The 26065-nt window shown below is 40.5% G+C and overlaps 1 protein-coding gene across 3 annotated transcripts in view; it reads left to right on the top strand.

The window, feature by feature from the left end:
• DENND3 (DENN domain containing 3) overlaps positions 1 to 26065 on the top strand; it is a 66789-nt gene that overhangs the window by 23515 nt on the left and 17209 nt on the right. For all 3 annotated transcript variants that reach the window (XM_037891935.2, XM_037891937.2, XM_037891938.1), the window contains 9 exons: positions 244 to 399; positions 4072 to 4168; positions 7281 to 7384; positions 14025 to 14206; positions 15360 to 15881; positions 17523 to 17782; positions 18389 to 18559; positions 21665 to 21794; positions 22117 to 22224. In XM_037891935.2, the coding sequence (XP_037747863.2) occupies positions 244 to 399; positions 4072 to 4168; positions 7281 to 7384; positions 14025 to 14206; positions 15360 to 15881; positions 17523 to 17782; positions 18389 to 18559; positions 21665 to 21794; positions 22117 to 22224 (1730 nt within the window). The remainder of the gene's footprint in view (positions 1 to 243; positions 400 to 4071; positions 4169 to 7280; positions 7385 to 14024; positions 14207 to 15359; positions 15882 to 17522; positions 17783 to 18388; positions 18560 to 21664; positions 21795 to 22116; positions 22225 to 26065) is intronic.

Below are 26065 nucleotides of genomic sequence, written 5' to 3'. Positions count from 1 at the left end.
TTGCCCATACCACACAAGAATGTTTCCAGGGAGTATGTACATTGAAGATGTCCAAAGTTCCATGTTTTATTACGAGTAGGCTTCACAAGAAATGTTACTGGCTTTATAGCAACACTTGCAATTAAAATCTTGTAATTTCTTTAGTTGAAAGTAGGGTAAGATGCAAGTTTCTCTTTATTTTTAAAAAACAAACAAAAACCCCTTGTTTTTAAGGGATAACTCATTAATTTTTTTCTTTTCTAGAGTTGAGAGCCTTCAGTTGCATTATGATCTAGAACTCTGTCACCTCAGCTCCAGTACAGACTTCATTGAACTACAAATGCGCAGGAGGGCTTGGCAGCAAAAACTGAACACTAAAGTTCAGCAGATTACTTTGCAGTTAATTGTCAACATCTTCAGGTGGGTGATGATATTGGTTGTATGCCATAAAACCCTAGTACCAGTTAACATCCACGCCTACTCTATCTCTGAGAATATTATGTTGCTATTTTTTTTTTTAAGATACTATGAAAAATCTCTAGATCTGTTGAAGGACACTGATAAGAATTTTTTTGCTAGCTTAGTACAGTGGCCAGTGGTAAAATTTCAGCAGTTCACATATTTGGGTATAGTTTCATTATGTTATCTATAACTTCAGATAAAGAGTTCATGGTATTTTGTTATATCCTGAGGAAATTAAAATTCTTGTTTTAAACTCCCTGCCATTTCATGTGAAAACACCAGGAAGAGAGATGTAGCCCAAATGCCTCAGATTTGAGAGTAGATTATGGTTCAGTATAAATAGCACTAATAGTCACAGAAGTAGTGCCAATGCCTTCTAGACCTGCAGACTCTGCAAGGGTCGTAAGGAAGAATAAAAATATGCTTAGGGAAAAGGGATTGTATAGACATAGCCAGTGGACACAATGCAGAACTGATTGTTCTTATTGTTTGTGACCCTTTAGCTCTGTATGACTCTGCCATCGTGCACGTGAGTTCGGATGCGGTGATTGATCTTTGCAGCCCCTTGACACTTACTATTGTCTGTTATGTGTCACGAGTCTGCTCTCCCAACCATGTGAAATTTAAAGCATAAGAACACAAACAGGAAATGAAAAGTTATTAAAGTGTTTTGTAGTGTGGTTACAGATGGCATGAGTCATATTGATGGCAATCAAAGTACCAATACGTTTGTTTCATTTTCTCGTAAGCGGATGAAAGAACGCAGTCAACTTGACCTTGATTTTTCTTGTTGGTTTCAGTCACTTTCATAAATCTTTGCCCCAGAAATCTATTGTAATTTGCCTTTACATTTCTGGAAAATCTCAAATTTCCCTTTAGTTCCTTCAGATCTTACTTTATTAATGCAAGGTTGTGTAGGTTTGAGCAGAAACAGATTATTTCAGAATTAGTAAAATGTACTTGTCAGGTTGTCTCCCAGATTTTCTGAGTATCTTAATCACTTGGACCAGAGTCACATTCTTCTTTTCCTCTCAGGTATTTGCCCAACTGCTCCAGCTCTACTGGTTCTGAGACCCTAACCCAATACACTAATATTCATATAGTACCTCAGCATGCTCAGAACATTTACTGAACATCCCATTCATGTGGGACGTCCATAGGTTTGTGTGTGTTTGAAGAGGTGTCACTTCTAGTGCCCAGGTCCTACAAGAAAATAGAGGACAGAACAGAGAAAGAACACAGATTCTGTAAATCTAGATTTACCAGTGGGAGAGCTCCATGGTTTACAGGTGGATTTATCATGATGATATTTTAGCTTAATACAAAGGAATAAAAATACTGAAGGTCTGATAATTCTGCAGGCTCCAGTGAGGGAGTTGGTTAAATTCAAATTATATATTTGTGATGGTTGCTAATGTAGCACATTGTGAGATAAATGGAACAATACACTAATGAGGAGAGTGTCAGCATATAGCTCCATCCCAGTAATAAATGTAAATTGACATGTTAAGACTATTTGAGCTCACCCCTACGGCATTTGTTCAATTCCAGGTAGCTGGCTTAGTAGATACTGACATAGTCTGGAGAAGGAAAAAATGGTTTTTCTAATGAGTCTGAGGAATCTGATATGCTGCCAGTGTGAGATTTGCTGAGCTTTTGCTATTGACTGTTATACACTCAAAATAAATATTAGGTGAAATATACTTTGCTATCTGACAAGTTTAACTCTTAAAATTACGTTAAATACTTGTCTACAAAAATGCTTTGTCTCTAAATAGATAACAGATTTTAATTCTAGATCATATTAGCATTCTGCAAATGGGGTTGCCATCTTTCTTCCTCTTTTCCTTCAAACTTTCTCTTTTTTTTGTTCTTTTTTCCAGCAATGTCTCTTCTGTCTTCTAATGCTCTATCTACCAGAGTCCAGGAATGAAGGAAAGTAAATCTTTGTTGATGAAATTTCTGTTTCCAACTCAAGCTGTCTGTTTTTATTCTCAATAAAGTATCTTGTATTTCTGTATGCAGAGGTTTTATCCTTTAAAAAAAAACAAAAAAAAAACCCCACACCCCTAAATAATGTAGGTTTATATCCTTTTATTAACCACCATTTTTCTAAATTCATATGAATATTTAAGCTGCAATAATACTATTAAGATAATACCATCAATCAGTGATTTATGACTCAATTGGAGGCAGTATGGTCCATTGGACCATACACAGAACTGGGCAGTTGAGTCTTGGGTTTTAATCGAGCTCTGCCAGTGATTAGGTGTGTGACATCAAGCAAGTCACTTCTTCCATCTGTGAAACGGGCTGATATCATCTACCCGTCCTTTAGATAGTACCTTGAGATCTATGACTGAACAGACCTAGGCATTTTTAGTCCTTATGAAAAATCATAAAGAGCAGCAAACATACTGATAACTCTTGCAAGATTCTGCAAACACTTCTAGACAGAATTGCCACACTCCATTTGCCATGTTTGTCTGCTTTTCCCACAACCACTAAGTTTATACATAGTGAGTGGAATTTACAGCTGTGCAGACGGCCAAACCAAAATCTAGGCACCATTTAAACCATATTTTAATCATACTTGAGTCTTGAGACTTGTGGTGCATAAGTCTTGTACTGGCTCTCTGCACAGGAGTGAACGTCATCTTTGGGTATGTTGTCCCAAATTTGGTTCACCATACCATTACCATCTTCATTCAAATCCTTCCTGAAAATTCAGTTCATCCTTGATACTCAATATGAATCAGTAATTATTATATAATAACAAAACAGGTCCCTTATTTCAGCCACCATGATATGCATATGTCTAGGGTAAGTAACCTCATGTTTTTTACCCATAGCCCTTGGTTCAGAGTGCAGCCCTCTCGCAGTCAATCTCTCCTTCCTGTTTCTAGAATGGCTTGCTTTTTTGGCCTCTTTCTGGAGCACATAAGTTGCTATTAACTCCTGGTTTGCAAGGGAAAGAGAAGAGCCTGTACTTCCTGCCATAATATATATGCTAAAATATAGATGCTTGCTTTTTTTTTGTTTAACCAGTTCTCCCTTTTTTCCTGTCTCCTCTTTTCTGAATTAAATTTCTTTTGCTTAACATGGTTATCAGTAAAGCTGGTTTTATGGCTAGACTTAGTGGACATTGCAGCTGGGTGTGCATGCAGAACATTACAAATGATCAAATACCTTGCAATGTAATGGCACCAAATAAGGCCCTAATCCTGCAGTTAGATCTGCACAGGCAGATCTTTTTGTCTGTATGGTGCCCCAAAGTGGGGTTCTTGATGGCTTCATGGGTCTGTCCACACACACACAGTTGCAGGATTGGGGCCTAAATTATTACATTAATAAGCAGATGGTACTGCATGGTAATCCAGATATTGAAGTTGACCCCAATGTGTCTCAATGGATTTGCTGATGGAAAATGTCAGTGATAGTAGGTAGCCTGCCTTACTTCTATTGATAAGATTCTACATTAATTTTCTTTAATTCAGTGATTAAAAATTGTTCAGAAAACAGAACCCGCTTTCTTGTACTACAGTGTGGTTCTGTTAGTACCAGTGGTTCACTGCAAAAATGCATTTCTTTACAAAGTTTCCAGACTTACAACATGCTCTTTATTAACAGGGAGGTCAAGGACCATCTAAATTATGAACACAGAGTGTTTAATAGTGAAGAGTTTCTGAAAACTAGGGCACATGGGGATCAGCCATTTTACAAAAAGGTAATTACATCCTTGGTTTATTCTAATCACCTGTTAACTTATTATTTTATTATTATTACAAAACACCCCAAATTAAATTATTGAAATTTGGACTATATTGTATAAGCTACTAGTTTTCATAACACATTGACTAGATTTTAATTAAAAATATACAGGCAAATATGGTAGCATATTGTTCTCTGAAATTATTTTTGTGTCTCTTCCTCAGGTGCAAATGAAACATTTTTTTCCAAAGTGAAATTTTCCTTTTGCAAATGGCCAGCATGAGACTGAAGTCACAGCTAAGGCTTCAAAATAGGACTCAAGTGGGCATAGATCTTTTGCTCAAAAGGGGTGAATTTTGCCCTAAGTAAGCCACAGTAATTTATAGTCCAGGAAAATTAATCCTTATATTTTTGAACTGGCTTCAAGGGTTTTACATGCAATGATTTATATTGATGGTAAAGTCAATTTTGCAGCTAAACCTCTGGAAGATGCATTTAAAAATTTTAGGGATTAGATTAAAAAACAAACAAAAAAAAACACTTCCCAAAGTTTGGAAGAAATATAAATCCTCATGTTTCACTGTGTAAATCAAACTCGAACTACTGAGGGTTGAAAAGATGGTTTCTCGATGGGCAGGTTATTCCATAACTGTCTACTTCAGAATTTTTTGCATGTTCCTCTGAAGGAGCTGGTTCTCACCACTGCTGGAGACAGGATTCTGGATTAGGTGGACCCCTGATCTGACCCACTATGGCAATTCCTATTTAAAATGACAAAAGCAAAGGAATACAGGGTTTACGTTTATTTTTAATCTACTCCTTTTTTACACTAATGTCACTTTAAGAAGTTTTGAATGCGTATGGGACCAAGTAGGAGAGTTTGTGGGACTGGGAGCATCCAAAATCCTATCTGCCATTTCAGATTCACTCCTCAGAAGGAGTAAGATCGCAAGTGCACTTACAAAATTTACAAAAGCTTCATTTATTATAATATTGCTACTTAGACAGTTGGTTCTTCAGAAGCTGCACTCTGCATCTTGCAAAGAAATCAGTTCACTACTGCTAATAGATTGTAATAATTAGTTTTCACCTCGACTAGATAATGAAGCTTTTTGAGTTCGCTACTCAAAACCACAAGTAGAATATTTTTGAATCTTCTATTTCTAGAAGATGCCCAAGGTTGAAGGAAATGGGTCAAAACACTAACTCATTTTACTTAAATCTATTCTGTAGACTATACTAATGTTGATGCAGATTTAATAGGACAAACTACCAAATCTATGGTAGGATAATTTTTTATTTTGGAAAGATTTTTATTGTGCAAAATATGCATAGCAAACAGAATAAGGAAAAAATGTACAAATCACAAAACAATCCACTAATATTTCTAATCAGGAATATTTCCTCAAGACAGCTTAAAATGTTTATTTTAAAATGTTTAAAGAAATTTCAAAGCCATAAAAAATGTTGCGTACAATGAATTATTTGTTTTTTAAAAAAAAAGTTTGTATAATTTCTAATACTAATATTTCATTTACAATGAAGTAAGTGAAGAACTCAAATTGATGGGGGTGTGTGTGTATATGCTTTACATCTTCAAGTTGCTTTGAGGATTTGTGCCATCTAAGTCCTCAATTTACCAAAATAAAATCAAATGACCTTATTTTCTTAAATGCTAAATAGCCTAATGATATCTTCATTTAGAACAAAATTAAAATTGGACCACCGTATTTAATAAAGTGGCCAGTAATACCAAGCATTATATTAAAAGGGCAATTGGTTCAGTTGCTGCTGCCTGTTATCTTAATAAACCCAATTGTCAATATAGCGTGCCATCTAGTGGGAAAATAAAGTTACAAATACATATAAATAAAATTCCCAGAATTGCTGCTTAGATGCCACTTTGACAAATGCATTAGAAATACTGTATATAGAGCAATGTATTTTGAATTGGAATCGACCACCTGGTAATTTTAGTCCCGCCCCTCTGCATTGTAGGAGAACTTATTATATATGCAGTTTTTTTCCTTATTTTTTAAATACATTAATATATTTAAATTAACTGAAGACCTGTGAGTATAATTCCCCCTGGCCCTTAGCCATTGATACCTCTTCCCAGACATGGAGTTTATGCCCCAGGCAAAGTAGTGGAGAATCTGTCTCTTTTCCCATTTAAAGAAAGCTCGTTTTCATAACTACAACCAAAGATGTAGATAGCACCTTGCATTAACCTTAGTAAATTTGTAAGGAGGTCAGGTATCACCGGTATAGGTATGGTATAAAAGCTTAGATGGATAGTAGGGAGACTACATCAATGAGACTTAAACATGTGCTTAAATGAGTAGTTTGGTGCATTGGTGAACAAGATTAAGAGCCCTGTGCTAGAAATGTTTATATTGTGTTTCTAGAAATGATACACATTATTGGTTACATATGGTGGTGGTCATTTTCTGTCATTTGAAGTGGTACGGGAAGAAGGGAGACCTTTTGGGAGAGTTTGGATGTGTGTTATTTTTGACTTTAATATCTGACACTTTTTTTTTTTTTTTTTTTTTTTTGCAGTCTTGTCCATTCTAAAGGGCAAAATTTGGGGCTTTAGATGTGTTTCTGGAAGTCTCAACAATAAATTAAATTACCTTAAGGAGGGATAATTTAATGGCTCTCCCAAGAGGGAATATTCAGTCAACGGCAGGGATATCATTCCAATTTTCTCTTCAGTTTGGCAGTGTAATTTTTTAACATGGAGCTGTGAGGAGCCTTTTTCTTCACATCATGAATGAAGTTTAAAGTTGCACGGTTACAATAAATATTAGAAAATATAAAATTTAGGTTTTTTTCTTGTTAAATTTGAAGTTTAATATATTACTGTCTGTCATTAAAATGTATACCATAAAATTATACAGGGTGTGTAAAGAGGTTTACCTGATGTTGCTGTTGGAATTTTTAAGTTTTTACTTTTCTTGACTTTGGTGATTTTTTTTTTTTTTCTTTAAATTGTGCAATGTTAACATTGCATTCCTATGGGCTCTTGCCTTTATTTTAGGCCAATAAAATGGATGAAGGCTAGTAATAAACGTATACTTGTATATGATCAACAATTAATATCAGTTTGCTGTTGTGTATTGCAGGTGTTAGAGACCCATATATTTCACTCGTTTCTTAAAGCTCGTCTGAACAGAAGGATGGATGCATTTGCCCGACTTGAGTTGAGCACTCAGTCTGAAGAAGATAGGTAAAATTTTCTCACTACAATTTATCACAGACTTGATTTTCCTTCCACTGAAATCAATGGAAAAATGTCTTACAATGTTAGTGATGTAGGATCATGTCCTGTATATATAAGTAAGTTCTTCAAGGAGTGTGTCTGTGGGTGCTCCACTTTAGGTGTGTTGGCGCCCTGCGCTTTTAACTGGAGATTTGTAGTAGCAGTGCCTGCTTGGGCTGCGCACGTGCAGTAGCTATCTCGTGCCACTCTGAGTGGTTAAATAGCAGTGCGCAGCCAACCGTCCCCCCAGTTCCTTCTCTACCACCTTTGGCTTGAGTTAGAGTGACAGTAGCACCCTCTCTTACTTTAGATAAGTTAATAGTTCATAGCTGTTCCCAATAGTGTTAGCTACCCTATCCCCTTGCCCTTTATATTTTGTTTTACTTTATTTTTCTTCTTAAAAAATATATATATTTATTTTCCCTTCCCTCTTTTATCCCTGCCTCCCCAGCAAGTACTCAGCTCTTGCCTTGGGGAAAAAAAGAAAAGCAAGAAAAACAGGGTTTATCCCTGTTCTTTCTCCAAAGGACTTTCTCTTTCAGGCATGCCTAGCTCACCAGGCTTTAAACGCTGTCCAACTTGCAGACTCTCCATACCAGGATCTGATGGCTACGCACAGTATGTCAACTGCCTTGGCAAGACACACATTACCCAAAAATGTCCACACTGTTGAAAACTGACAGGAGGACAAGGAAGGCCAGGGATCTCCAATTGAAGCTCCTTATGATGGAGAAATCCCTCAGTCCAGGAGGCCTCCTGGCCAACGAGTCCAGGACGCCTCCTGGCCAACGGATTCCAGCGGCAGCGTCTGACGGGATCTGCTTCAATAACAGCTGCTAAGGAGCCTGCTCCTAGAAAGGCTACCAAAAAGTGGCCCCACACTGAGAATCACCTGAAAGAAAGTGATCTCCAAATGAAAAATCTGCCCCGGTAGCAATGGCACGGACTGCGTCTGACCGCAAGGCACCGGGAACATCTGGTACTGAGACTTACCGAGAAGCTAAAGACCCTATGTGGGCAAGCTCTAATGCAGGTGCACGTAGCAAAGAAAGAAGAAAACCTCGGCACCGAGCAGTACAATGGCACCACCTGCTGAACTTATGTAGAACAGCTCTAAGTCATCGGCACCAACAGTTAAAACTCTAATTAGTGGTCAGTGCACGATGCCTTCCCGGCACCGAGCTTCATGGTCCCGCAGCAATTCATGAGGCATGTGGACCTGATAGAAGCCTCAACGCCTGAATCTCCTCTGCTCGGTACCAACAGTACCCCATCTAGACTGGGACCAAGCTTGGTAACCATTCCCTGTGGATCAGCCCCTCCTATCTCCAGTGATGAGGAAGAAGAGGATAAGGCAGTAATATACACTCCTTGCCTAAACCTGGATCTTCTCATCACCAGACATCTACAGACATGCGGGGCTGGTATGGTCAACCATGGGCACCGCCCCCTATACCATTCCCACCCAGCTGGCCATACTGGGATCCATGGGCAATGTATAGGGCCCAAAATCTCAGGCCCCCTAACCTGCTTAGGTCCAGAGCAACACTGTCCCCTTCACCAACAGTCCCAGCACCCTCAGAGACACAAGAGGAAGAGACCAAGGAGCCTGAGAACATAGCTGAAGGTGACACTCTACCGCCCACTCACATCTCATCTTTGTCACCGGATGAAATGACGATGCCACCTCCCCTACCCCCCCCCCCCCCCCCCCCCCCCCCCCCCCCCACACACACACACACTATGGAGGATGATTTCAAATCTTTTTATGAGCTCTTCAGAAGGGTAGCTGAATCCCTGGACATTTTGCTAGCACAACTACCAGAGATCAACACAAGCTCACGGACATACTCTAGGCATCCCCAGCGGCAAAGATAGCCCTGCCAATTAATGATGCTGTCATGGAGCCTGCAAAAATAATCGTGCAGACACCCACTACAGTTTCTCTCTCATGTAAGAGGTCTTACAAAAAGTATTATGTGCCAGGAAAAGGAGCTGTATTTTTATTCGTCCACCCCACACCAAACTCTGTTGTGGTGGATGCAATCAACCAAAGGGGAAAACACCAGTCCAGAATGACCCCATATGAAAAGGACTGGAAAAGGCTAGTCTTCTTTGGATGGAAAGCCTACTCCTTCACCACACTCCAGTTCCACATAGCCAGTTATGTGGCCCTACTGGCAAATTACGCACACAATCCGTTTGTGAAAATGTCAGAATTTGTTGAAAGTTTCCCTGATGACAAAAAAGAGCAATATAAGGCAAAAGTTTCTGAAGGGTGTCTCATTGTCAGGACGGCCCTACGGGCCTCTCTTGACTCTGCAGACATGGCAGCATGGTCCATCGCTACATCCATGGTCATGCGCCGTGCATCCTGGCTCCACCTTTCCAGACTCCCAAGGGAGATTCAAGCAACTGTTGAGGACTTATGCTTTGAAGGGTTAAAATTATTCGCAGACCAAACCGATGTGTCTCTACACACCTTAAAGGACTCAAGGGTGAGCTTAAAAACCCTGGGCATATACGTACCTGCAAATAAAAAGAAACAGAGCAGGTTTTATAACCAGAGATTCTGGTCTACACCATACTTCCAGCCACAAAGACAGTACAACCAACAGAGTAAACAAAAACAGAACAGACGTCGGCAGAACCAAGGTCAGTCTTCAACGTCTCAACCATGCACCTCCAGACAATCATTTTTAAAAGTGTGGTCAAGGGCACGAGACATTCACACTCTCTCTGGTCCCGGAACCAGATATGGTCCCCCACCCATTTGGAGACTGTCACTCTACTATCCAGTCTGGAACACCATCATGACAGACAAACGGGTTCTAGAGATTATCCAGAAGGGCTACTCCATCCCCTTTATTTCTATCTCACCTACCCAACCCCCTTCCCTTTCCCCGTCCCTCTTCAGGAACCCGTCTCATGAGCACCTGTTATAACAGGAAATAAACCCCCTTGTACAATTAGGTGCCTTGGAACCCATACTATCCCAACACAGGGGGAGAGGTTTTTATTTCCATTACTTTCTAACTCAGAAAGAGAGCGTGGCGGGTGGAGTCCCATTTTGGATTTACAAAAACTCAACAAATCCATGAGAACATGATGTTTCAAAATGGTGAGATTAACCATAATAATTCAGGCATTAGAGAAAGGAGATTGGTTCTTGGCCCTTGACCTCCAGGATGCTATTTTCATATTGCCATTCATCCGTCACACAGAAGATTCCTGAAATTCACCCTAGGGAATCAGCATTTCCAATACCGAGTACTACCTTCGGCCTGTCCACTGCCCTAAGAGACTTTTCCAAGGTTCTTGCTGTCGTTGCAGTTCACCTCCGCAGACAAGGAGTGATGATATTTCCATACTTAGACGACTGCCTGATAAGGGCACCAATGCAGTAAGGAGCAATAAATGCCACACAGACCATGATAACCCTGTTCATGGACCTAGGGTTGCAAATAAATGTACAAAGGTCCACATTAGTTCCTGTCCAAAAGTTGGAATTCATAGGGGCCTACCTCGATTGTCTCACAGCAACGTTACCCTGACAACGATGCTTCACTCTTGTCAACCTAATTTCAGTGGTGATGAACAGCCGGCAAACATCTGCCAGAACATGCTTACAGCTCTTGGTGCACATGTCTACGACAACCTTTGTTCTAAAATATGCCAGACTCCACATGAGGTGCTTACAGGCATGGCTTCGAACAGTGTATATACTGCACAGATACTCTCTCAACACGCCTCACAGTGCCATGCAGGGTAAAAGACTCGCTAACATGGTGGACACAAACACAAAATGTCTGCTCAGGAGTCCCTTTCCAGCAAAAGGCTCCAACCATGACCATCACGACAGACGCTTCCCCAGTTGGTTGGGGGGGCACGTCTACGTGACAATACAATCTAACGCTGCTGGTCCCCAGCGGAGTCCAGCCTTCACATAAACTTGTTGGAGCTAAGGGCAGTCCGAAATGCATATGAGCATTTTCTCCCTTTTAATCAAGAACAATACCATCAAGATCCTTACAGAAAATATAGCATGCATGTTCTATATAAATTGCCAAGGGGGAGTACGATCATACTCCCTATGTACGGAGGCGATACGCCTTTGGAATTGGTGCATCGCGAACAACATAGAGAGATCATCTTATGTGCCAGGATGTCAGAATACAACAGCAGATCAACTAAGCAGGGATTTTTCACAAACCCATGAGTGAGAGATGGATCCTGGAATTTTCAAAGCCATATTGAAACTATGGGGGTTCCCCACCATAGATTTATTTGCAACAGCTCAAAACGCCAAGTGCCCACAATACTGCTCCCGGGCCAGATTGGGACATCACTCCCTAAGCGACACTATCCTCCTAAACTGGGAAGTGCCACTGATGTATGCTTTCCCCTGACTCCACTCCTAAGCCAAGTCATTCACAAGATCAGGCAGGACAAATCCAGGATCATTCTCATTGTACCCACGTGGCCCAGACAGACGTGGTTCCCATACCTGTGTCAGATGGCAGTGAAACCACCTCATATCCTTCCCTTACTGCCTCACCTCCTATCACAAGATTCAGGATGCATCTGTCACAGTACTCCACTTCAAGACCTGGTTACTCCATGGCTGATGGGGGCGGGTCGGGGGGAGCGTCGATCAAGACTGTTCTGAGCAAGTGAAAGATATACTACTGAGCAGTCGGAGACTAAGCACAAGAAAGACCTATATCCAGAAGTGGAAACAATTCTGCACTTTGGTGCCAGGACAAACAGATCTGTCCACTGTCGGCCCCACTATCGAGAATTCTCGACTATACACTGGCCCTTAAAAAATCAGGGCTATCCACAAGCTCCATCAGAGTACATGTGGCTGCTATCACCTCCTTTCATGACAAAGTGGACGGAGTCACTATATTTGCTCACCTGATGATTAAACGCTTCCTTAAAGGCTTAGAAAACGCTTATCCCACACTAAGAAACCCTACACCCATGTGGGACTTCAACTTTGTTCTGTGCAGTCTCACAGGAAAACCTTTTGAGCACCTTGCAACTTGCTCCTTGTTGCACTTATCTATGAAGGTGGCTTTCCTCAGTCTCCCGCCCATCTTGCAGATGTGATAGCAATTAGGCGCACCTAATGGTGCATCCATCTTATACAACATTCTTTAAGGATAAAGTAATCCTACAACCGCACCCTAAATTCATACCCCAGGTCACCTCCCCTTTTCATTTAAATCAGCCCATTTACTTACCTGTATTTTTTCCCAAAGCCAGATGCTGACGGGAGCGAAACCTCACTCTACATGCTAGTTGTTCGCAGAGCATTAGCTTTCTACATAGAACAAAAACATTCAGAAAATCACCTGGACTATTCGTTTTCATAACAGAACGCTTGAGGGGCCAAACCATCTCAAAACAGAGATTATCCAAATGGATATCTGGATGTATCCATTTGTGCTACCAAAACAAAAATCTGTAACCCCCACCAGGAGTCCTCACACGCTCCACCAGAGCGTTAGCAGCATCTGTGGCCTTTCTAAATAACGTACCTATCATTGACTTTTGCAAAGCAGGTACCTGGACATCAGTCCATACTTCCACTAAACATTTTGTGTTAGAACAACAATCAGCAGCAGATGCTCAGTTGGGACTTAGTGTTATCCACCATCAATAAACCAACTCCGAAGCCCTTCCCCTCCACTGAGGAGAACTGCTCAATAGTCACCTAAAGTGGAGCACCCACGGGAACACTCCTCAAAGGAGAGGGTTACTCGCCTTGTGCAGGTTTCAGAGTAGCAGCCGTGTTAGTCTGCGGCCGCAAAAAGAACAGGAGGACTTGTGGCACCTTAGAGACTAACAAATTTATTTGAGCATAAGCTTTCGTGGGCTAAAACTCACGTCATCTGATGCATGCAGTGGAAAATACAGTAGGAAGATAGATATATACACACACAGAGAACATGAAACAATGGGTGTTATCATACACACTATAATGAGAGTGATAAGTTAAGGTGAGCTATTAGCAGCAGGAGAGAGAGAGAACTTTTTGTAGTGATAATCGAGATGGGCCATTTCCAGCAGTTGACAAGAATGTGTGTGAGTAACTGAAGGTTTTTGAGATGGTTGTCCCTCCACTACCCTCCTTCCTCCCCTCTACTTTGGAGTTTCTTGCCGATTCTCTGGGGTAGAGAAGGAATTGGGGGCGGTTGGCTGTGCACTGCTATGTAACCGCTCGGAGTGGTGTGAGACTGGTACAGCGGGTGTGCGACCCAACCGGGCACTGCTACTACAGATCTCCAATTTTAAGCGCAGGGTGCCAAGATACCTAAAGTGGGGCACCCACAGGGACAACCATCTCAAAGAACATAAGTTACTGCACAAGGTGAGTAACCTTGTCTTTCTAGGTAATTGATAAGCCATCTTTATGAAATTTACTTCAAAGGATGTGACAAAAATGTCCTGCAGTAAATTGGCCATAGAGTGCTGTGAGTTGGTAGGTGTTACTGTAATACAAAAAAGAGCAATAATAATAAATTACTATTTATCTTCATTTATGCTGATGCATAGTATAATATGTGTAAAATGTAATTAAAAATTGTTTTTTCTTCAGGTTAAATTCAATGCTTGATAGCCCAAGAAGACAGACTGTGGTGAAAATGGCTTCTAAAAGATTTAACCCTCAGTATATGATTAGTAAACGTATGGTAATAAGTATGCCTAATTTACAAGATATTAGGTCTCATGATAGTCCTGCTAGGACTTCATCACTCCGAAGATCAGAGACAGAGCGTGGTAAGGAAAAATGTGTCTAACAAGTACAGTACCTTGTGATATCATGGACCAGGTACTTGGGTGCTCACTGTCATGGTGCCTGGTGTGGCTCACAGTTGAGTGAGCCAATCTCTGGTCAGACTGTCAGAAAACAGGGCAAAAACACCCAAACTGGTGGTATATTCTATAATTTAGATTTCACAAGCCAGCAACGAATGTGGATTCCTGGAGCACTATACTAGTTTTACCATAGAGCCATAGACAGTCACCGTAGAGCAGGAGTGGGCAAACTACGGCCCAGGGGCTACATCTAGCGCTCAAGCCTCACACCGGGGAGCAGGGTCTGGGACTTGCCCTGCTCTGATGCTCCAGCTTGCCCCACTCCGCATGGCTCCTGGAACCAGCGGCATGTCCCTCCTCTGGCTCCTACGCATAGGGGCAGCCAGGGGGCTCCGCACCGCAGATGCCTTAGTTTGCAACTCCTTTGTTATTTCTAAAGAGCTAACCTGTGGGTGTTTCTCAGACCCACAACATGTTTAAGATACGAACACACAAATTTCATAACCCCACACACAGTGTCTTGTACTTAGTACAAGATTTATCACAGTTTTGCAACAGGACCATATTAATGTAGATGGTCACCTTCTTTTCTATACAGCATCACACTGACCACGTAAACACAGCAGAAGTCAGGAGGTGGTAACCAAACGTTACATGAAGTAGTGACTTGCATTATCCTGAACGTTTGGCTGCACTGTGCTCAGAATTGTGCTATCCTGCAACCACCACAAGGAACACCTACTCTAGTGTTGTCATTGTGGGGCTGCTTCCCGGACCAGTTACTGGACCGATTTTATCCTTTCCCACCTAAGGCTCAGTTCAGAAATACACTTAAGCAGATGCTTAAGCTCATCTCTGTTCAGCAAAGTCAATGGGATATAAACATGTACCAGAAGTAAAGCATGTGCTCAAGCGTGTTGCTGAGTAGGGATGGACTACCTAATCAGGGCCTGCTGGTATCCAGGAGTGTGTGGCGAACAATTTTATTTTTCTCACAAGCATAATACTGCATTACTGGGGGTGCAGGTCACAAAATTCCTTGTTTGAAGATACTTGTAGATACTTTACTTTCATTCTTCACTTTTATATCTAGCACTTTATTTCTCTTTTTTAGCTGTAAAATTGTCATCTAAATCAATTAGTACGTTCAAGATCCCAGAAATTCACTTTCCTCTGATGAGTCAGTGTGTTCACACCTACTATACAGATTTTATCAATCATCTCACCAGAGCTATAAATATTTTACAACATGATAACTCAGCACTGCTGGCAAGATATTTCTACCTTCGTGGACTTATTGGTTTGATGCAAGGAAAACTACTGGATGCGCTTTCAGACTTTCAAAATCTATATAAAACAGACATAAGAATTTTCCCTACTGATCTTGTGAGGAAGATGGTGGAAAATATGCCTCCTTCTGAACGTTCCCTAGCAGACCGCAGACCCGAGCTGAAGAGGTTGATTAGTCAAGTGATGGAAAAACAAAGAGAAGTCATAAAAGTAGATGACCATGTGAAAAATTTTAAATTACCAAAAACACACATGCAGTTGGACGATTTTGTGAAGCGAATCCAAGAATCTGGGATTATCAAAGATATAGACACAATACATCGGCTATTTGATGCCTTAACAGTAGGTAAGCAGAAAATGTTGTGTTAATGAACATCTATTTTGTTATGTAAATATTTTTTATACTTTTATTGATAAGTGATGTAAGTTGCTGTCTAGAGTCTATTTTTTTTTTTTTCCTCTGGCCTTCAGGAAAATATTTTCAAACGTTTCTCAGCGCAAGACGCTTGTGGTGGGTGGGGGTGGGGGTGTGTGTGTGTACTGAATCTGTATGTGTGTCCAGGTAGCATAGAACTTTAAAATTCACAGTAAAATGTTCTTGTAATTTTTGTAAACACACAAGCATTGTTACCACAGTCTGTCATTTCCGTTACATTTTATGGGAACACTGATAACTCAGTTATGCATGTAGACCCAAACTCCCCAGAGTAATAAATGGTGTTATTCATGTGCTTAAAGTTAAGTATGTGCTTAGGTATCTCACTGAATTGGGACCTTCGTGCTATATTCTCATCATTTTGGTTGTGAAATTTAACAGTTCCACAGAAACTGAAACTCCACCTTCTTGGCAATTTTTAATTGGGATAATTGCAGGAAATCTTATTTAGTGCAGTACATTTGACTCCTTCTACACCAGGTGCTAAATGGTATCTGCTGTTGTGTCTGCAAGCCTGTTTGTCGTAGTCAGTGGGTGCAGATTTCAGTCTTTTTTTTTTTCTTTTGTATTAGCATTTAATTGTCCAGTGATATGCCAGCTCTATCTTGATTTAGATTACAGATAAAATATAGTCCTATCCTAATCCCTAGCAGATAATGTGTCCGTATGTTAAAACTACTAAACAGTATAGCAAACTAGCAATCTGTTCAATAAAGGTCTGGAATTTGAATAGCAAGGGCTAAATTTTTCCTGAAGCTACCATTAGAGCTTGAATAAGTATCATAGATTGTAAAAGAAAAGTTCCAGATGATGTTTCCAGGATAATTTCTTTACCTCCTAAATTTGAAACATGAATTTTGTGTTCTGGTTCTCTAGGGTAATAAAGGCCACACCATTTGCAATTTGCTGTGCATAATAACTGGAACAGTTGTCATAATATGGTCACTGTATATTAAACATTGACCAAAATAGCAAGAATTTCTACATTTTAAAACAATAGGTGGCATCCAATTTATAATTTATCTGTTTGAGTTGGAATATCTGGAGTTCAAAAGCAGCCAGTTTTATAATTCTTGGGATGTATATGGTTTATAAGCTTTTGATCTGTAAACTAATTATTATTATAAGCAATTCTGTTCTTATCCACTGTCGAGTAAATATGATTTAATAATTGAGAATAAAGAGCTAGAAAATCCTAATAGAGTATCCGATTTAGCAGAGGAGTAAGAATTTCTTTGTGAGCTGCTTGGGTTTGTGGACGTAAGAGAGGCTGTGCAGCTGTTTACTTCCTCCCTGGAGCGGGTGGTGAGAGAACCAAATGGATGGATGGAGCCCATGGTATAAGCTAGCAGCAAAGTACTCCTTCCCCACAGGGACAAAGAAAAAGCAGGGGAGGAATTCTCACTTTGAAATGTCTCCTGGGGTTACTTTTGGCAGTTTATAAACTAACCCTTGCTCAGGGCTTAGACACAATCTAGCCCTTAGTATCCTCAAAATATATGAATTTAAAATAAAATGGCTTCAAATAATTAACTTTTAAAAACTTTTAAGGACACCAGAAACAAATTGACCCTGAAACATTCAAAGATTTCTACAACTACTGGAAGGAAACAGAAGCAGAGGCTCAAGAGGTTAACCTGCCACACAGTGTACTAGAGCATTTAGATACAAATGAATGTGTCTACAAGTTATCGTGCTCAGTTAAAACTAATTTTGGAGTAGGAAAAATAGCAATGACCCAGAAGCGCTTGTTCCTTTTGACTGAAGGAAGGCCTGGCTATGTTGAGATCACAACTTTCAGGAATATAGAGGTGAGCATGAAGTAATTAGTTGTTACGATCTGTTACATGATTGTGAGCAAGAATATGCCAGACTCCATCCTGGTAGCACAGCCTCTCTCTCTCAAGATAAGACATTTCATGAATGTTTTACAAGAGGAAGAACTATGATGGCAGGGAATATATCTTTAAAAAATCACTAATTCTATCCATGGCTACACCCAAAGTTTGAGGTATTTCTCAGTGCCAGTTGGCCTTGCTAATGGATCAGTGCTGAATAGGGTAGGTGCTATACAGACCTGTAGAAAAAACACAGTTGCCCAAAGAGCTTATAGTCTGGATTTATGAAAAGATACAAGTGTATGAAAAAACAAATTGGGGATAGGGAATGAGAATGGATGGAGGTAACAGTAAAATGAGCGCATTTTCTACAATTGGAAGTAGTCTTAGCTCACCCCCAGTTTAGCAATATACCTAAACATAAATTGTCCTTTGATCAGAGACCCTGCCTGGGTGTTTGTGGATGTGAACGCAAGAGAATTAGTTTTGGCTAGGAATATTGGAAGTTGTCATGCTTAATGAATACTGCACATTGTCTGTGACTGCTTTACTGGGTTCTTTGTTTCTCTGCATTTACAGGATGTTAAAAGTACTACTGTAGCTTTCCTTCTTCTGAGAATACCCACTCTGAGGATTAAGTCTGTGTCCAAAAAGGAAGTCTTTGAAGCTAACCTTAAGACAGAGTGTGATCTTTGGCACTTGATGGTGAAAGAGATGTGGGCTGGGAAGAAGATGGCAGATGATCACAAGGTATAAATATTACTTGAGCTATTTGTAATAATTTATAATTTTTTCCTGTTCCTCGTATACTTTGGAGTTCACATAAAAACCTGGAAATGTATTTTCCACTTTTCAGCAAAGAGTGAATAAAAGAGCATAGGGAGGTCTCATATGGCAAAAAAAAATAAAATGAAGATTTACTAAAACATGATTCTGTATGTTACTATAGTACAGCTTGAAGTACTATAATTTAAGAAGAAATCATTTAAAATATAGTTGTAAAAATAAATGTGCAAAGTAAGTTTTTGTCATATGTCAGCCTTTTGGTTTTTTGTTTGTGACCTTTCTCTTCACACCCCTTTTTAAAAAAAAAAAAAAGGTCAGGAAAGTTTGAAATGGAGGCCTTAATAGAAAATTTTTCTCATTTTGCTTGGCTCATAATGATGAAAGGTCACATGGCAAGAGGACTTTTACCATGCCTGGACATGTGGTCCTGAATCCTGTGAGTAGATGGGCTAACATGGATTCCTGCACCACAGAGACCCCACGGAGAACGTTTATACAAACAGAATATTCATCCAATCCAAAGACGTTGACAGTGATCCAGGAACAAATAGATTATTGATCTATGTTGGAGAAGTAGAGAACCTGCAGGACCGAGAATGATTACATGGCACATTTAATATTCTTTGTAGTCCCAAAGAAACTGGGCAGCTCAAGAACAGTCCTGTATCTTTATTTCTGAATATCTGTTCAGGGTTTTCATCCAGAATTGAAATAAATGTCAATTCCACAGTAGCTGTAAAGAGAGCTAAAAAGCCATGCAATGTAAGTTCATATAGCACTCTTCTAGAAAGATGTCCATATTCTGGGCAGAAAGAACTTGAATCTGTTATGAAGACATATGAAAAGTGGTCACTAGATCTAAACTGTATGTATTCACCATAGCACCTTGTGGCTTCAGCTGATGCTGCCTTCAGCAGAAGGATGTGGTATACTGTAGTACATGAGCCACACATACTAACATGCCAAAATTCATAAACACTTTTTTCCAAGTATTTACTCTGCCTATTTACTTGCTTTGTCTTACTGCTGACAGGCACAGTCCTGTGCACCATTTAGCATGCTGGGGGCTGAGAATGGTAAATGTTGTTTTACCATACCTATTAATTTTCCTTCCTTAGATGTCTTGGACACGGGTCCAATTCATGCCTAAAAAAATGTGATGGGGTGTCATGTACCTCTTGTGCATGGTGGGTTGAACGGCTGCCATTAGCAGGTCAGGCTCTTGTACTAGATATGGGCTGGCTGCAGATTTTCCTTTCTTGAAAGGGAGAGAGATGCAGGAAATGTCTTTCATAAGATCCTTTAATGCACTACTGGCTCTAGCTATTACTAGCTCAGGTAAAGTATGTTACACATGGCACCATCTACATTACAATACAACTTAGTATTCCGTTAAGTGGGGGATGGCACCAGAAAAGTGGGAAATGGTGTATCTGGCAAGGCTGGGTTAGATTTCAAAGTTGTTTTTATCTAATTTTAACAGTGGAAATCAGTGTCTGTACAGCTCTGGAATTGTGCTTCTGGGATGGGTTTATTCAAGACAAAATCGGTTCTTACACTGCACTCATTACTGTAGTGTATGAGCACTTTCCAATAGTGCCTAAAGCCACATCTGTGAACAACATCTGTCCTATATGTATGCGTGCGCATGCACGCACAACCCCCCCCCCCCCCTCCCCCCGTATGTTTGTTAGAGAAGGTTTGTGGGAGTTCATTCTACAGTCTTGGGCCAGCCCCTAAGAAAGCTCTGCTCTTTCACAGACAAGTTTGTAGAACATTACATTGTGCCAGAGGAATGAAGTTGTTGACCACGGATTCTGTCTTGGAACTGCAGTCGCTCTTTTAGCTATCCTGGCCCAGGCCACTGAAGCCCTGAATGCCTTGAACTTAGTCTAGGGGATACCAGTGTAGGGAGCAGAGGATGGGTGTGATGAGCTTGTGGTAGTCAGTGTTGCTGAAGAGATGTGTTGCAGCGTTTTGTACCAGTTAGTTTTCTAAGCTCTGAAGGCTTCAAGACCAGGTATATTGCTTTGCTTGTGGCTCTCCAGCTGAGAGGTGAAAAACTGAAGTATGGTCATTGTTCACCAGGATGGGGTCTCTTAACCAAGTGGAGATAGTAGAAAATGTTAGTTTCAGATGCTGGTACGAGAGCTTAGACTCAGTGAGGAATCCAGGAGTACTCCAAAATGATGGTGTAAACAGACCAATTGCAGGTATGTACCTTCAACCAAATGAGACTGTACGATGGCTGCCAACTCTTCAAAATGTTTTCTTCTATCCACCAGCAGGAAAGTATCTGTCTTGCTTGGGTACAGCTTCAGACAGCTGTTCTTGATCCGTGAGATGGTCTTGCCCAAGCACTGACCTATCATGATGGTAGTGGTTATGATCATATGTGGTGAAGGATTAATAGAGCTGTGTGTCATCTGCATATTGTTGCCATTTGAGTCCATGTCAGCTGACCAGCTCACCTAGTGGCTGCATGGAGATGTTGAATAGGACTGGAGAGAGAATTGATCCTTGTGGGACTCCACAAGTGAGGTGGCTAGTGGTGGAATTGCAGTCTCCTGTCACTGCTCTTGGGTGCATCCCTCCAGGAAGGATTCTCAAACCATTTTTGCACATTACCTTGGACCCCTGCAACCTCTCTCAGGTGAGACAGTAGTATCTTACGGTCAACAGTGTTGAAAGCTGCAGGGGAGCTCCCAAAGGATGAGTGGATGTCTGTCCTCTATCCACTGATAGCAGGTGACCATCCATCAGTGCCACTAAAACAGTTTTAGATCCATGTCCTTGCCTGAATCCAGATTGGGCCAGGTATAAAATAACAGCTGCAATTAAGAGTTTGAATTTGGCCTTTTGGGTAGCTTTTCTATGAGCTTGCTCAGGAACAGAATGGTTGACACTGGGCAGTAGTTTGCTAGAACCGACGTGGCTTAGACAGCAGATGCAGCTATAGGTGTAGGGATGCCTCTAATAATATTGAGAGATCCCTGTAGTGAGTACAGAGAATGGGACTGTGTAAGAAAAATTTATTAGATGAGCTAAGATCAGGTTTTTCATTTTTAGGATCCTCAATATATTCAACAAGCCCTGACCAATGTCCTCCTGATGGATGCTGTAGTTGGTGCACTGCAGTCCTCCAAAACCATTTATGCTGCGTCCAAACTATCTTACTTTGACAAGATGAAAAATGAAGGTCAGTTATATATGCTTCAGGGGTGCACTTGCCATTATAATTAAATCTGCTTCAACTTCTTCTAAATTCTTTGTTCAAAGGGTTGTGTCTAAGAAGCTGAAATCTGATATACTTGCAAGTTGTTGGCCCAGGTGCATTCTTTCATGTCATTTATAGAGTATTTTCTCACAAAGCATTGTTTTAAATTTAATTTTTTTTCACACTTTAATCTCCTAATCTGAATAAATGGTACAAGTTTATTCTCAAATTCATGAGTTTTATATTATTTGAGGTTTACGTTGTTACACTTTTTTGCAAATTGTACACTATCTTTGTGTTTCAGTGCCCATGATGGTCCCAAAAACTACATCAGAAACACTAAAGCACAAGATTAATCCCTCAGTTGGCGAGACTTTTCCACAAGCAGTAGACGTCTTGCTCTATACACCAGGTACCGTGATATAGTTCATTCTTGAAATTCATCCACTTTCATTTAAAATGCAAAGCATAAAATCACTTGCTGCTATAACTTGTGGAGGGAGTAGCCTGATGTTGCTGCTGTTATGGCATGTTTTGTGTGTCTATAAAATATTGCACACAAAAAACTATGTTAAAAGAATATTATTAAGCTTGGAAGATCAAGTACTCAAAAGTTAGCAAATGCCAAAATTAAGGTTGCCTGTGAAACCTTAATTTACCCCTGTTTTGCATATGCATAATGATATAGTCTTTAATTACATGATCACATACTTTTTCTATAGGTTTCCTGCCTGACTGAACGCACAGGGTGGTGCTCACTTAATTAGAGCTATTCAGTATTTTGTTTTATCCTCATTGTTCAGTGTATAACCTTATTTACTGCACTACTTAAAACCTGCTCTGAAGACAGAATTATTAATTTCCTCATTGGGCTTTTCTATGGTGCTCATCACTATACAATATGAATGTTTCACGGATATTAGTGATTTTACTTTCACGACATTCCTGTGAGATGAGAGGGTATTATTATCCCCATTTTACAGATGGTGAACTGACAGAGATATTAAGGATAAAAGTTTTCACTAATTTTGGGTGCCCAATTTGAGACACCTATAACCAGATTTTTCAGAGTAGTAACTGTTAGTCTAGTTTCAACTTCCAGTCATTGGAGCATGTTATACCGGTCTCTGCTAGATTGAAGAGCCCATTATTAAATATTTTTTAGTCATGCCAGTGCCAAATAGAGGTAAAATAACTTCTCTGCTTCTACTTGAGATCCCCCTGTTTCTGCATCGAAGGATTGCATTAGCCCTTTTGGCCACAGCATTGCTCTGGGAGCTCATGTTCAGTTAATTCCCACACATTTTTTCAGAGTCACTGCTTCCCAGGATAGTTTCCCTTCCTGTAAATATGACCTACATTCTTCATTCCTAGATGTATACATTTACATTTGGCCATGTTAAAATGTATGTTGTTTGTTTGGTAAACTGAGCGGAAACAATCCAGATCACTCTCTATCAGTGTCCTGTCCTCTTGCTTATTTCGCCCTCCCCCAATTTTTGTATCCTCTGCAAATTTTATTAGTGATGATTTTGTTTTGTTCCAGGTCATTGACAAAAATGTTAAATAGTGTAGGGCCAAGAAGTGATTCCTGCAGGACCCCACTAGACCCACACTTAGTCAATAAGGAGTCCCCGTTTACAATTACATTTTGAAACCTATCAGTTAACCAGTTTTTAATGCATTTCATGTGTGCCATGTTAATTATGTCGTTTTAGTTCTTTAATCAAACTGTCATACAGAACCAAGTAAAATGCCCTACAGAAATCTAAATATATTACATCACCACTATTATTTGTATTAACCAAAACGGTGATCTTAATTTTTAAAAAAAAGATATCAAGTTAATTTGACAGGATCTATTTTCCATAAACCCAGGCTGATTGGCATTATTTATATTACTCTCCTTTAATTCTATATTAACTGAGTCCTGTATTGGTTGCTTCAGTGTCTTGCATGTCAGACTGACAAGCTTATAATGACCCAGGTCATCCTATTTAACCTTTTTAAATATTGGCACAACATTTGCTTTTTTCCAGTCTTCTGGAATTTCCCCAGTGTTCCAAGACCCTTAAAATCAATGTTAATGGTTTAACGAGCTTCCCAGCTAGCTCTTTTAAAACTCTGGACCTGCAGATTTAGAAATGTCTAACTTAACTTCCTCCTGAGAGAGAGAGTTTTTTTTAATAGCGAGTTTCACTTTTACTCAAAGCCAGGTCGGTCTTTTTTTTTTTTTTTTTTTAAACCAGTAAGACCACCTTCCTCATTTGTGGGACTGGCTTTTTGGGTATCTAGTAAAGTGTTCTTAAACAATTCCCATGTATTGTGAGACAGCAGGGCCAGAGAGCAGCAGGAAAGTGGTCCTGTTGGGTTCTGGGAAGCAGGTGGGCACAAGCCCGCCCATTGCTAAAGGACCCTCTCCCAGGTCCAGGAACTCAACTAATTACGGGGGACAACCAAAAATGTAACAGGGGCAGGTGTGAAGGTCAAAGGGTCAAACAAAGGGAACCCGAAAGGGATACCAAGCTGAGAACCCTGGACAGCGCCCGCTGCTCCTCGAAGGTGTCAAGGGAGCCAGCAGACACCGCCCAGAGGAACTCCGCCTGGATGCATGAATGGAGGGAGGACTGAAAAGAGACTCACAGTCGCAAAGAATCTCCTCAGCCAACATCCTCTCCCTGGTGTTGTAGATGGCAGGAGAGTGGTAGATGGGAGGTATATAAGCCACAGGATGATCACGGCCTTGTTCCCTGTGGACTGGGGAAAGGTTACTACAGGTTAATTGGAGCACTTGGAGCCAATTGAGGCCCTGCTAGAGACCTAATAAAACTCCCCTACTTTAGTCAGACGGGGAGGAGGGGAAGGAGAGTTGACTAGAGATGGAGGAGCACTGCTGTTAACCAGAAGACCACAGTACCAGGGGAAGGGCACAGAGGACTGAGGGAAACGCTACCCAAGAAGAAAGAGGGTAAGCAGCCTGCAAAGCTGAAGGGGCTGGGACCCGGAGTAGGAGGCGGACCTGAGTCGCTTCCCTTCCCCACTCCTCTCCCTCCCACACTGGGGCACGAGCGGAGCCCACAACACCCAAGAATAGGGGCAGTGGGTGGCACCCTGACCCACCACACTAAGGAAAAGCGTGGGACCCACCACTGTAGCGTTGGCCATTTACCACAATATCATTCACTTTTTTTTCTGATTGTTAAATTTTTTCTCTCAGCTGATTTGGCGCATAATTGTTTTCAGTTTTGTGAAATTGGTCCTATTAAAGCTCCAAATATATATATATATATATATATATATATATATATATATATATATATAAAAATTTATTATTGGTCTGGATTTTATTCTGTTTGCAGATTATAAATGTGATCAAGTCATGATCACATACCTACATTACCACTGACTTTTTTTTTTTTTTTTTTTTTTTTTAGTTCTATATTTAGTTCCTCTTTATCTGCCATGACAAGTTTAATATAGAATTCCTCTGTTGGCACACTTTTTGAGTTAGGAAATTGTCACCTATAATATGTAGAAATTCCCGGGATATTTTCGTACTGGCAGCATGAGACCTCCAGTGTAAGCCACTCAAATTGGAGTCCACCATGATCATGCAGGTTTTTTTCCCTACACATTATAGACAAATGTGTACATATGGTATGATCTGGTGGAATGTAGCGGACACCAATTAATATCCCATCAGATCCCAGTGTCTCAAGTCAGGCCTGCAGAAAATGAGGAGAAGACAGTTCGTGAGCACCAATGAAAAGTTTGGTTTAACTGACTTGACTAGCATCACACGCAACTCTGTGGCTGAGGCAGGGAGAGAAACCCATACTCCAGTGCGCTATTCAGCTACCTTAAACATGAGGCCATCCCTTCTTTTCCTGCAATCCCCTTAACATTTTTAATATAGTTCTTTATATATAAATGTTCTAGCTTTTTGCTTTTAAAAAAAAAACTGAAATAAATGGAGATTCCATCATATGGTATCATATTGACACCTACATGGGTCATCAGCAGGGTTGGGACCTTTAGCTCCATCACCCAAATTTTTGCCACTTGAGCTAATAGAGTAACTGATAGCAGTAGTAGGTTGTCATATGGACCTGCACTGGGGGGGATGCAGCAACATTTTGCCAGTGGATTTCACAATTATTGGCTGACAGCAGAGGCATGGTGAGACTCGGGAATCTTGGGGTCCATTCCAGTCTCTGGAGCAGGGCGGTGTGTTTGAGGGCCCAGACTCTTCT

The sequence above is a fragment of the Chelonia mydas genome, chromosome 2 (assembly GCF_015237465.2).
Source record: "Chelonia mydas isolate rCheMyd1 chromosome 2, rCheMyd1.pri.v2, whole genome shotgun sequence".
In the NCBI taxonomy this organism is placed as follows: Eukaryota; Metazoa; Chordata; order Testudines; family Cheloniidae; genus Chelonia; species Chelonia mydas.
The sequence above is the reverse complement of the archived record's forward strand: the minus strand, read 5'-3'. Positions and strand labels throughout refer to the sequence as shown.